This window comes from Carassius auratus, chromosome 31 (genome assembly GCF_003368295.1).
Source record: "Carassius auratus strain Wakin chromosome 31, ASM336829v1, whole genome shotgun sequence".
NCBI classification, from domain to species: Eukaryota; Metazoa; Chordata; class Actinopteri; order Cypriniformes; family Cyprinidae; genus Carassius; species Carassius auratus.
Window position 1 is genome coordinate 12,346,599 of NC_039273.1, and position 12,532 is coordinate 12,359,130.

At 36.6% G+C, this 12,532-nt stretch overlaps 1 protein-coding gene across 1 annotated transcript in view; it reads left to right on the forward strand.

Moving 5' to 3' along the window:
• Nucleotides 1–11,994, forward strand: part of LOC113050560 (inactive tyrosine-protein kinase transmembrane receptor ROR1-like) — a 104,201-nt gene extending 92,207 nt beyond the window's left edge. Inside the window, exons 5-9 of the mRNA XM_026213624.1 lie at nt 4,545–4,672; nt 5,346–5,663; nt 5,757–6,002; nt 6,739–6,947; nt 8,969–11,994. Coding sequence (XP_026069409.1) covers nt 4,545–4,672; nt 5,346–5,663; nt 5,757–6,002; nt 6,739–6,947; nt 8,969–10,408 — 2,341 coding nt within the window. The 3' untranslated portion in view covers nt 10,409–11,994. The remainder of the gene's footprint in view (nt 1–4,544; nt 4,673–5,345; nt 5,664–5,756; nt 6,003–6,738; nt 6,948–8,968) is intronic.
• The last annotated feature ends 538 nt before the right edge of the window (nt 11,995–12,532 follow it).

Below are 12,532 nucleotides of genomic sequence, written 5' to 3' on the forward strand. Positions count from 1 at the left end.
TGACTGTAGTATGCATGCCCCATTTCTCTTTTTCGTTGCTACTGTGGTAGTGTAACCTAAGGACTCTTTCCTCTTTTTCTTCACAACTCCTAATGAGAGTCCCTCAGTGGCTGTCTTTCCCTTCCTCTTGAGGTGCAGTCACGGACCACAGGCCTCCCTGTATCAGGGACAATCCTGTCCACTGTTACCCATGTACCCCCACCCCTCCGATTGTTACATATACTGCCACTGACCCGGGTCAAATTTTAACTGAGGAGTAAACCTGACTGAATTAGATCTTCTCTTTTTCAAAAATCTAAATTCAAAAATGTGTTTTACATCTGGCATAAAGAACAGTCTCAAAAGCCTCAAAGATTTTGTGTGTATCCAATGAAAAAGGTCTATTTTACAGATTCAGGCAATTTGCCCATCTTCACAAACTCTATTCTGGAATGCCCTCATACTTGTAGTAACAAAAAAAGTTAAGACGTTTGGGAATGTGTTTCATCAAAACAGCACCGATAATATGGACATTAACATTCATGTTCATATTCATGCTCACAGTCACTGAGAACTGAGATTCAAACACCATCACAGAATATTTGAGATGAAAATATTGAGTGTTATAAACATGAGCACATAAAATATGACATGAATTTGGATGTGAACAGAAAATAAGAACATGTATCACTGTTGAGCTCATAAAATGTTAAAGAGAGGTGATCTAAGACCAGAGTTTAGGAAGAATCCTTTAGTCATGGAAAACAAGCATTTTATGTTAAGGGATAAATCTTTCAAAAAATATAGTGTGCTTCTAATATACAAGTAGATACAGGGCAGTAGGTTATTACAACTAAACAAGAATTTTCAGCATTATTATATGAGACTTCTGTAGATTTTCACTTAAAGGTATAGAATCTCAATAAAGTAGAATGTCATAGAAAAATTCATTTATTTCAGTAATTCAACTAAAATTGTAGAACTTGTGTATTAAATAAATTCAATGCACACAGACTGACGTAGTCTAAGTCTTTGGATCTTTTAATTGTGATGAGTTTAGCTTACATTTAACAAAAACCCAGCAATTCACTCTCAACAAATTAGAATACTTCATAAAAACAATAATACAAATATATATATTTTTTGTGAATTGTTGGCCTTTTGGAAAGTATGTTCATTTAATGTACATGTACCAAAGTCTTAAACTACTTCAGTCTGTGTGCACTGAATTTATTTAATACACGAGTTTCACAATTTGAATTGAATTACTGAAATAAATGAACTTTTCCACAATATTCTAATTTATTGAGATGCACTTGTACTCACCCCCTCAGAGCATTCTAGATGGAGAAGAGTTTGTTTCTTCATCAGAACAGATTTAGCATTGCATGTCTACAGTGAATGGGTGCCGTCAGAATGAGTCCAAACAGCTGTTACAAACATCCCTGTAAACCACAAGCAATCCACACAACTTCAGTCCATCAATTTATGACTTGTGAAGCAAAAACCTATGTGTTTGTAAGAAACAAATCCATGATTAAGGTGTTCTCCAAATCTGTTCTGATGAAGAAACTCATCTACATCTTATATGGTGAATAACTATAATTTGTATGTCAGTACAAAAAGAAAGATAACCAATTGGTATGTCATTTGTATATCAGTCCAAAAATATACAAATAAATAAATAACCAATCATTGTTGTGTCAGTGGACAGAATGATGATATCAATCTGATTGTGGACCAGTTTTACTATACTTTAATATCTTAATAATTTCCATGATGTTTCCAGAAATGGAAATCACATGTTTTCCATGATCGTGGGAGCCCTTCAAGTGAGTCTATCTACAATTAGTTTTTTTAAATGTAGGCCAGTGAGTCTCTTGATCTTTTAATGTACTAACAGGAGTCAGATCTGCTTATTTCAAAATCACATTTCTGCATTCCAAAACTGAGTATCTCACAGTCAATAGTGATCAACCTTTCTGCTGCTTAACTAAATTTTAAGCGGAGCAGCATATGGAAAAAAATATTTTATTTAAAAAGTGTTGGAAACATCTTTAGCAGCAGTTTTTGACTCCTTAGTGGATACAGAAGGAGGAAGAGTGGCTAAAAATATGGAGTAGGCTTTAGGCCAGGCAGATTGGAGATTGTTTCCGGATGGGAATATCTTGAGACTCCAGGGCATGTTCAGTAACACTGATGACACAAAGTTTTCTGAAGAATCCCGTTTTTCTTAGATGGTCAAAATTGGGTTTATATTAATATAGTCAATAAAACAAAAGGGACAATTCCAAATAATAAGAAACTTTCAAATTAGTTTAATTCTTTCTTTATTAAAATATTTTTTTGAATAAATACAATTTAGTACGTTATGTTTAATAAATTAATTAAGAACTAATAAAGAATACAAAATAAGAGTAATCTGTGGTCTCAAAATGTTGGGCCCCTTTGTATAATTGGATGGTTTTGACTACACACTCTGAAGAATAGGCCACTCTGAAACGATGAAACATCAATCTTGGTAATATTTAATGTGCATCTCTCTCAGGTTGATTTCTGTGCTACTCAGCGCACAGGGGAGCATTTTAGACTCCTCACTCCTTCCTGTCTCGACTCAATAGGTTTAACAGGAGACTTTAAGCGTCCTGCAGGAATTCCAAAATGTGCTTGATCTGAAGAGCATGGTGAAAAGCATGTCATGTTTTTGTGTGCAGAACTTTATCTTGTTACATCACTGTCACAGGTCAGTTAACACAGTTTGCTCATACTTTTCCTTTAGTTATCACTCATTTTCAGTTGGCTCTGATGAGTAAAGAAATGCCCTGGACTTCCTTCTGTTTATACAAACCACAGGCTTCGTAAGAAACACATACAGACTGATGAACTGGAGTGTGTTCATGTATATGTGCGTGTCTAAGACAGCATGAGAGAATGCAAGGGGTAGAGAAAGTTGAAAAAAATATATATATTATGCAAAAATAGGTTGTAATTCTCCACAACAACTGTTCCTCCTTGTCATTAAGCTTTCTGTGGGTGGCCACAGTTACCAATGCATTCTTATGTGACGCACATGCTGGCGAGCTGTGAAACTTTTCCAGTGTCTGTCACTGTGCTGGATTCTTAAGCTGGCCTGAATGAGCACACTAAAGTTTAGATTGAACTGTTTTTACATAATACATGACAGGACACATTTTGAACAAAACTGTTTCACCAAAACAGAACTGTAGGGTTAGCATGGGGATGGTGTCAAATTGTAATGCCATGGTACTTTGATATATTCCATTGCATAATATAAATGAGTAAGTTTGGAGTCAGTATGAAAAAAAATACTCTTATTCAGCAAGGATGCATTAAATTGATCAAAAGTTACAGTAAAGACTTTTACATTGTTATATTGTTTTTTTTTTTATTCAAGAATCCTAAAACATGCATCAAGGTTTCTGCAAAAAAATATATATATATTAAGCAGCACAATCATTTTCCGTCATACTGCTGATATTAAAAATCTTCTTTTAAAAAACAAAATCTTACAGACCCCAAACTTTTAAACGCTGTTGTATATATATTTAAACAAAACTGGCACGAATAAACTGACAATAATTGAAAATGGCAAAATAACTTTTATTTCCAAGTTGATAGACAATCACTACTGCAGCATGTTATTTGGCAAAAATGTAATGTAATATTGTTTAAAACATCTGTATAACAATATAAAAGACCAAAGAATAATATTTATTCTTCTAGTTTGAGTATTTTTAAAGAATAGTATGCAGTATATACAGTATATAATGTAGACTCCTCTGTAAATAATTTAGTTTTCCATTCCAAACGTGTCCAGATTGAGTGCTAATATCTGGATTAAAGTTTGACAGTTCTTTGACTTTTGACCTGTGACCTTCCAAAGACCTGCTTTTCATTAACACCCCCAACTTTTGGTTTTGTTTTTGATTTGTTTGTTTTTTTTTTTTAAATTTTGTCTGTTTATTTGAACTGTTTATAACCTGATCATTGTTTTTCTCTCATTTCTTGTCTTACACATTATAAAGTCAAATTGTTTCGGTTTACCGCACTGCAAATCACTGGAGTCCAGCAGTGACTCAGTCTTTGCTTTCTTCTCATAGTGTATATATGGATGCTATACGCTTTTTTTCGAGAACCACCCGTTCATATGGTTTAAATTACAGGGTATGACATGCAGACACAGAACATAACGTCTTTTTTATTATTTACGATATGTTGAATGCTTTAAATGATATATCCAGGTCTGTATTATATTCCATTTGAATGTATTTTTCAGATGTTGGATTTGTAATGTATAGATTGATTAAATATGCTGTGCTGTGGGGTTGCAGCTGTATGTATTTGTGTGATACAGTGGTGCTTACTACCCTCTAGTGTTAAAGTCAAAATTACAACAGTAGATGAATTCTCTCTGCCATAAAAGAGACTACAATGCTGTGAAAAAAGCCAGAGTAGGGGGAATCTGGGCTGAATATTGTTTTTAAGGCCTGCTAACCGAGTTTACCATAATTAACATGCACATTTCATGTTTGTTTTGTTTTTAGAGAGGATTTTGAAGAGGAAGGTTTCTGCCAGCCGTATAGAGGGATTGCGTGCGCTCGCTTCATAGGAAACAGGAGTATCTTCGTGGACTCGCTGCAGATGCAGGGCGAGATTGAGACCCAAATCACAGGTAAGCCCTTTAAAAAAAAAAATTCACTCCTCAGTCCTTACAAAAGACATTTCAAAACAACTCTACTGTACAGACTTCAGTCCAAGTTTGAAAACAGCTTTTGCCAGCTAGACTGTGTTTCTGGACATTTATGATGGTCATACATGGACATTTATCATGGTATTCTTTGAGCTATGTGAATATAGTAATTATTCAGGACCATCTTATATATCTGCCATGGTATTTCAATCTGATATCATATCTTTACTATAGTACCGCCCGCCTTCCTTTTTTCAAGGGAAATGTTATGTATTCCGAGAGAGTTTAAAGGTTTTTTTTTAAGGCTAAATCTTGATATCACATACATACATATGGATTGGACTAAGCCTGGCTTCAGTTTTAAATTTGAATAGTTTTTTGTTTTCTGTGTTTACAATTGTAGCCACACAGGCATTCACTGTGGTTTATTCTCTCAAGAGTGAGCAGTCAGTTTGTTTTTAAATCACACAGCTCCTTGCAAAACCACAACAATTCACCAGAACTTTGTCTCGTTGTTGTTTGTGTGTAAGGTATAATTTCCCTCGAATACAACTAGATTGTTACGTAGCTTAATGGAATCCATAATGGCTTATTCTTGCTTTCAAATCTGCAGGAAACCCCCCGTGTAAAGGCTTGATTCTGTTTTTTTTTTTAGCGGCTTTCACCATGATTGGCACCTCCAATCACCTGTCAGATCGCTGCTCCCAGTTCGCTATCCCATCCTTGTGCCACTTTGCCTTCCCCACATGTGACCGCAGCTCTGGCATGGACAAACCCCGGGACTTGTGCAAAGACGAGTGTGAGATTCTGGAGAACGACCTGTGTAAGACGGAGTACATCATCGCTCGTTCTAACCCCCTCATCCTCAAGCGCCTCAAATTGCCCAACTGTGAAGAACTGGCCGCTTTGGACAGTCCAGAGGCTGCTAACTGCATGAGAATAGGGATCCCAATAGCAGAGACCATAAATAAAAGTAAGTATTTTGCGTAATTATTAAAAACATGACTTGTCAAAATGTTATTTTATTGAAAAACTAAATCAATTCTCCTCTTCTTTTCCATTTTAGGCCACAAATGTTATAACAACAGTGGTTCAGACTACCGCGGGACAGTCAGCGTGACTAAATCTGGTCGTCAGTGTCAGCCGTGGAACTCGCAGTATCCCCACAGCCACACCTTCCTGGCTATGCACTACCCAGAGCTCAACGGGGGACATTCCTACTGTCGCAACCCCGGCAACAAGCACGATGCTCCCTGGTGCTTCACCTTAGATGAGAGTGTGCACATGGAGCTCTGCGACATTCCTCCTTGTGGTGAGATGCACTACTCGTATTGGCATATGACTATGTTCAGAATAGCATACTATTTTCAAAATATACAGTATGCATGTGACTTTTCTTTATGCACGGAATACCAGTAAGAACTACTGAATTTGCTAAATGCTGTATCCCACAATGAAATGTGCTATAGTATTATTTATAAGCCTAGACTATTATAGTATTTATTAAAAATATAATTTGATAACATTTTTATACTGCATTTAATATAACTTTTATTAACTTTTATTAGTTAGTTGCAAAGCCAGCATTTCAAAAAAAAAAAGATTTCAGCTTAATTTTAACTGCTAAATTTAAACAGTATTTTTAACAGTAACAATAACAGCAAAGGGAAAGTGTGATGAGAACAATAAATGTGATTTCCTTTTTTTGTTTAATTATTTAACTGGACTGCAAAGAGTTTAAATATTTGTACACAAAATCTGGTCAAAAAAATGTAAGTATTTTTTAAATCATAACAAGGTCAACTGCATTATTAAATAAACTATTGTACATGTTCTTTTTTTAAAAATGTATGCAGTCTATAGTACTTTTTTCAGTATGCAGTATGCTAGTATTTGATTCTGGACACAGCCAAACTTGGGTAATCTGTGAAAGATTTTACTCCAAAACATATTTCAATGAGCACTGCTTTAGTTTGACTGCAAATTGTTGTTATAACAGAATTATCATAAGCTTTTAGTTCATATATTTGTCTATTGATTGTCCCCAGATTTGCCCAAGCATGGCAGCAGCAGTATGGGGATCCTCTACATCCTGGTACCAAGCGTTGCTATACCGCTAGCCATCGCCCTGCTGTTCTTCTTCATCTGTGTGTGTCGAAACAACCAGAAAGCCTCACGTCCACCAGCCCCACGCCAGCCCAAACCAGTACGTGGTCAGAACGTGGAGATGTCCATGCTCACAGCATACAAACCAAAGGTGAGATGTTACTACTAACAGATCATAACCAACTATGAAAGTGCATCTACACCACAGTGTACTGTATCAGTGGATTTCAGCACAAAAACCTGCATTTTATTCATATAAATAAGTCATTTTTGATAGTGAACTGGGTGCTAAAACAACAGATCATGTGTTTCCATCCATTGGAGTTGTAGGGTATTCTCATAACATTTGAATTAGTGTATATTCCTGGGTTAAGGGCACTGCACAAATAGGAGGAAAAATGACAGGAGGGATGAGCATATGGAAGGAATCTCTTCCAAGCCTGAAGAGGAATTTAAATATAATCATATTGTTATCATTCCATTTTGATCATTCAAAGCAGATTCTAATAAGATTTTTGCTTGAAAACGGTTTTTCTTTGCTTTTTCTTCTTGGTTGCTGGTTAGAGAGACATTTTACAAACAAATATTTCGATGAGGCGATGGTAGTTTCATTTAGCTCCAGTATTAATCAGACCTTCTGACTCCCTGAAGTGCTGTTTGTATCTGTAACACTTTGAGACCTCTCATCTGCAGTCTCAGCCGCAGGCCAAAGTTCAGACTTAGGTCATTCAAAGGTCGCCATTCACTTAAAACAGGGATGAGACATCTTTAGCCTCGGGATGAGTTGATGCTTACACAAAACATCTGCTTCTTTCAAAGAAAGAGACCCCTATCATTTATTTTAACGCTGTTAATTTCTGTGCTGAATGTAGCTGTGACCTTTTTTATTTCCTGTTTCATGAGCCAGAGTCTTGTCCATACCAGTCACACAACATTATGCATATTACATACATCTTTATCACTCTTATAGAGGATAAAACAACATTGAGTCACAGTGACTGTTACGTAAGTGGTAAGACAGCTTCTGCGAAATACATAAATGTATAAGACAGTGAGAATATTTTAAGAGTAAACAGAGGTTTTATGCATTTCTGTGGTCAGTGGTTGAGGTTGGAGCATGTCTTATTCTTCAGCAACAGAGCAAGATTAAAAACAAAGCTACAACAGCTTCTTCATAAATTTAAACTGTCAAAAAATTTATTAAAGCATGACTATTATACCACACCTTTTCAGACAAATGAGGTAATTTAATTATTAATTTAATTTAACATTTAATAATTCAAGCATATTTCATCCACTGATGAAGTACATTTGGCATTATCTAATTATTTCTTAATGTTATGCTTTAACAACAAAAATAATGTTATTATTAACATTCCTCTAGTAATGTGACATTTCGCAAATCTCAGAACTACTTTTGAGAACTTATTGTACATCCATATGTGTGTGTGTGTGTGTGTGTGTGTGTGTGTGTGTGTGTGTGTGTGTGTGTGTGTGTGTGTGTGTGTGTGTGTGTGTGTATATATATATATATATATATATATATATATATATATATATATATATATATATATATATATATACTAGTGCTGTCAAATCGATTCCAAAATAATAGATTTTGTTTAAATTATATGTGTGAGTACTATACATATTTATATTTATATGTATATAAATCCACTCCATACATGTATATATTTAAGAAATATTTGCATGTTTATATACATTCATATTAATATAAATATACATATATATTACAAATATTATGCAAATATTTCTTAAATATATACATCTATTTGTGTGTATTTGTATATACACAGTACACACATATATTATGTAAACACAAACTTTTATTTCGGATGTGATTATTCACAATTAATCGTGATTAATTATATATATAATAGTTTTTTTGGTCATTGCTGTAGAACAATGAGATTACATTAGAGCATCAATTGACAGTGATATCATAAATATGACAGTAATTTCATAAGTGCAAATGCGTAGGAATGTAAACGGTGACATAATAAGGTCCAACATTATAAGGCATAGCACAGTATGTCATTTGTTTTACATAATGTTACTTGACCACAAATCTTTTACTACATTGTTGGCTCATATATTCAATAATAAATTTGCCACCCTAGCCTTACCTTTCTATTTCCTTCTCTTTTGTAGAGTAAAGCCAAAGAGCTTCCTCTGTCTGCAGTGCACTTCATGGAGGAGTTGGGCGAGAGCAACTTTGGTCAAATCTATAAAGGCCACCTGTACCTGCCAGGCATGGAGCAAGCTCAGCTAGTGGCCATAAAAACACTGAAGGACATCTCAAGTGCACAACAGTGGGGCGATTTCCAGCAGGAAGCATCTGTCCTGGCAGAACTTCATCATCCCAATGTGGTTTGTCTCCTGGGTGTCGTGACCCAGGAGCAGCCCGTCTGCATGCTCTTCGAGTTTCTAGCTCAAGGGGACCTCCACGAGTTCCTCATCATGCGCTCTCCACACTCAGACGTGGGCTGCAGTAGCGACGAAGACGGTACCATCAAATCCAGCCTCGACCATGGAGACTTTCTTCACCTGGCCATTCAAGTCGCAGCCGGGATGGAGTACCTAGCAAGCCATCTTTACGTCCACAAAGACCTCGCGGCAAGAAACATTCTGGTTGGTGAGCAACTTCACATCAAGATTTCCGATCTTGGCTTGTCAAGAGAAATCTACACCTCCGATTATTACCGAGTCCAGCCCAAAACGCTCCTTCCGATTCGCTGGATGCCACCAGAAGCCATCTTTTACGGGAAGTACACAACAGACTCTGACATTTGGGCGTTCGGTGTGGTTCTGTGGGAGATCTTCAGCTTCGGCCTGCAGCCTTATTATGGTTTCAGCAACCAGGAAGTGATGGAGATGCTGCGGAAGAGGCAGCTGCTGCCCTGCCCGGAGGATTGCCCCCCTCGTATGTACGTGCTGATGACCGAGTGCTGGCAGGAGGGTCCCGCTCGAAGACCGAGATTCAAAGACATCCACGCCCGACTACGTGCTTGGGAGGGTCTGTCCTCCCACGCCAGCTCCAGCACACCATCAGGAGGCAACGCCACCACCCAGACTACCTCTCTGAGCGCCAGCCCCGTCAGCAACCTCAGCAGCCCGCGCTATGCTGGATACATCTACGGACCTCCGCAGAGCCTCCCACCAGGACAAATCGCAGGCTTCATGGCAGCACAGATTCCTCAAAACCAGCGTTTTATACCTGTAAATGGATACCCTATCCCAACAGGCTATGCTGCCTTCCCTGCTGCCCATTTCGCGCCATCTCAGGGCCCTCCACAGGTGGTGCAGCACTGCCCTCCGCCGAAGAGCCGGTCGCCCAGCAGCGCCAGCGGCTCAACCAGCACGGGTCATGTGACCAGCATCCCCTCCACAGGCTCCAATCATGACGCCAATACACCTTTGCTTTCTCATTGTGTCACTCTGACACCCATGACAGCAGTGCCAGGTGGCACAATGGCAGTTTTTGGACATATGACACAGAAGACTATGCAAATAGACCCAAGTCAGGCAGCGCTGCTGGCTGACACTAGCAGACTGATGTACAGTGAATCCTTCATCACTGCCGATTTGTGAATAGATGTGTTGTCCTGTATATTGGTTTATTGAATTATTGATATTTTAATGTTTTTTTTTCTCCTTGTAAATATGAGATAGCCTGAACAAAATGCGAAAGTTTATATTTTAATGTTGTTTTATAAATGTGTTTTTAAGGAAACTTGTATATTCACAAATGCTCTGTGAAGTTCATGCCAATTTTTCAACTTAGTATGACTAAACGTGGCCTTCATATGTCCTTTTTTTTTCAACCAGAACTTTAAAATCATGCTCTTTCACTGTTATTTTTGACCGAGCTTTGGGTTTATCACCAGACTTTTTCACTCATCTACGACTTCCTGGAAGGATTCAGAATGTCTTGGTCTCTATCCCGTCATTGCATTTTGGAATTATTGAATCAGTCAAATTGCTTTAATATTGCGATGAAATCCAACCCTATAGCAGATGTTCCCAAATTAAGGGAATAGTTTTGCAAAAATATATCACTGATGCCTTAAAATGAAAATAAAATTTGTGGTAACACTTTCTAAGAAGCCTGTATTTATAATAAAGTATAAAGGTATTCTTAAGGCATTATAATTAATACATAATGCATTAAAAAAAGGATAATATGTTGCATCATCTCATAAATAATCATAAAAACAATTACTTTACTACATCTTTACTATATCTTACTACATCTTGTGAGTGGTTGAGGTTTTTTCCTGAGGTTAATTTTAAGTTTACTGTGAGCTAGTTTAAGCTCAGTTGCAAAGTAACTTATCAACAGTTGTCTTAAGGGTACCATCAAAATAACCATACTGATATTACAATAGAAGTAGTTCAAAGCAAATTTGTACACATTCATCTGATCTGATACCTTATTATTAAAAAATAGTAGTAGACCAAGACCACTTTTAAATAATAAGACCACATATAAAGCCTTCTGGATGTTTTCATGAAGACTTTGTATTTGTCATTTTGCAGTAAAAACACTAAAAAGATGTACTATGTTATTGTGCAGATCTTAAACAGTGGCAGGATATGAGACTTATAATACATTATAACTGTGGGAAATATTATTCACTCTAACTTAAGTGAATACAACATGTTCATTGTGTGTTATAAATCATCATACTCTTAACAGCTATAACCACAATAAGTAGGTATTATAATACATTAAAATTGTTCTTATGATTATTTATGAATTGAAATAACATATTACTATGCATTATTCATTAATTATGAAGAATACCCTTATAATGAATTATAAATACCTGCTTCATAGAAAAATGTTGCTTTAATTATAGCCACCATATGAGCTTACATCTCATTATAAATGTGGGAGAGAATGTGTTCTGTGACATTCTTCTGTTACTGTGAAGGCATTCAAGTCATTTCAACACATGAGACACACCAGGGCTGTGTTCGCTGTAAGCAAATGAGCTAGTGACTTCTCAGGCAACATTTTTGTTTCTAAGGTACATCCTGAAACTGATTTCGGCAGGCTTCTGAAACGGGCTAATGATCTACAACAAAATAGCGAGAACTTTGGTGTTAACCAAGAAGATATTGACTTTATACAATAGTATTCATTTCTTGCTAGGAATTAAAGAAATAGTCCCCCCCCCCCCCCCCCCCCCCCCCCCGCCAAAAAAAACAATTTAATTTTGTCATCATTTACTTATTTTGTGTTCAGAAGAAGAAAGAATCCAGATTTGGAATCACTTGAGGGTGAATAAATTATGACCATTTTTTATTTTAGGGTGAACTATCACTTTACATAAAAAGCTCACAATTTTGGGCAGAAACCTACATTCATACACAAAATGACTGCTGCCTTTCAGGTGTCATTTTTTCCCTTTCAGTTCAACTATCATGGAATCGCACACGTACAATAGTGGGATATCGTCAGCAGATGAAGAAATCTTAGTTGATAGATGTGACACAATCTTTGGATTCAGATGTGTCTTTTTGCCCTCCTACCTCCGTATGCAGCATATTTAATCTTTCAGATTATTTACAAATGTTTTTTGGGGTTTTTTTTTTTGCCATTGAGCAATATAGCTGAAATCCAGGAAACCAGAAAACATTCACATGATTTCTATGTATATTCTATATAACCCAGAGCATATTAATATTTTTAACTGGATAGCAATTTAT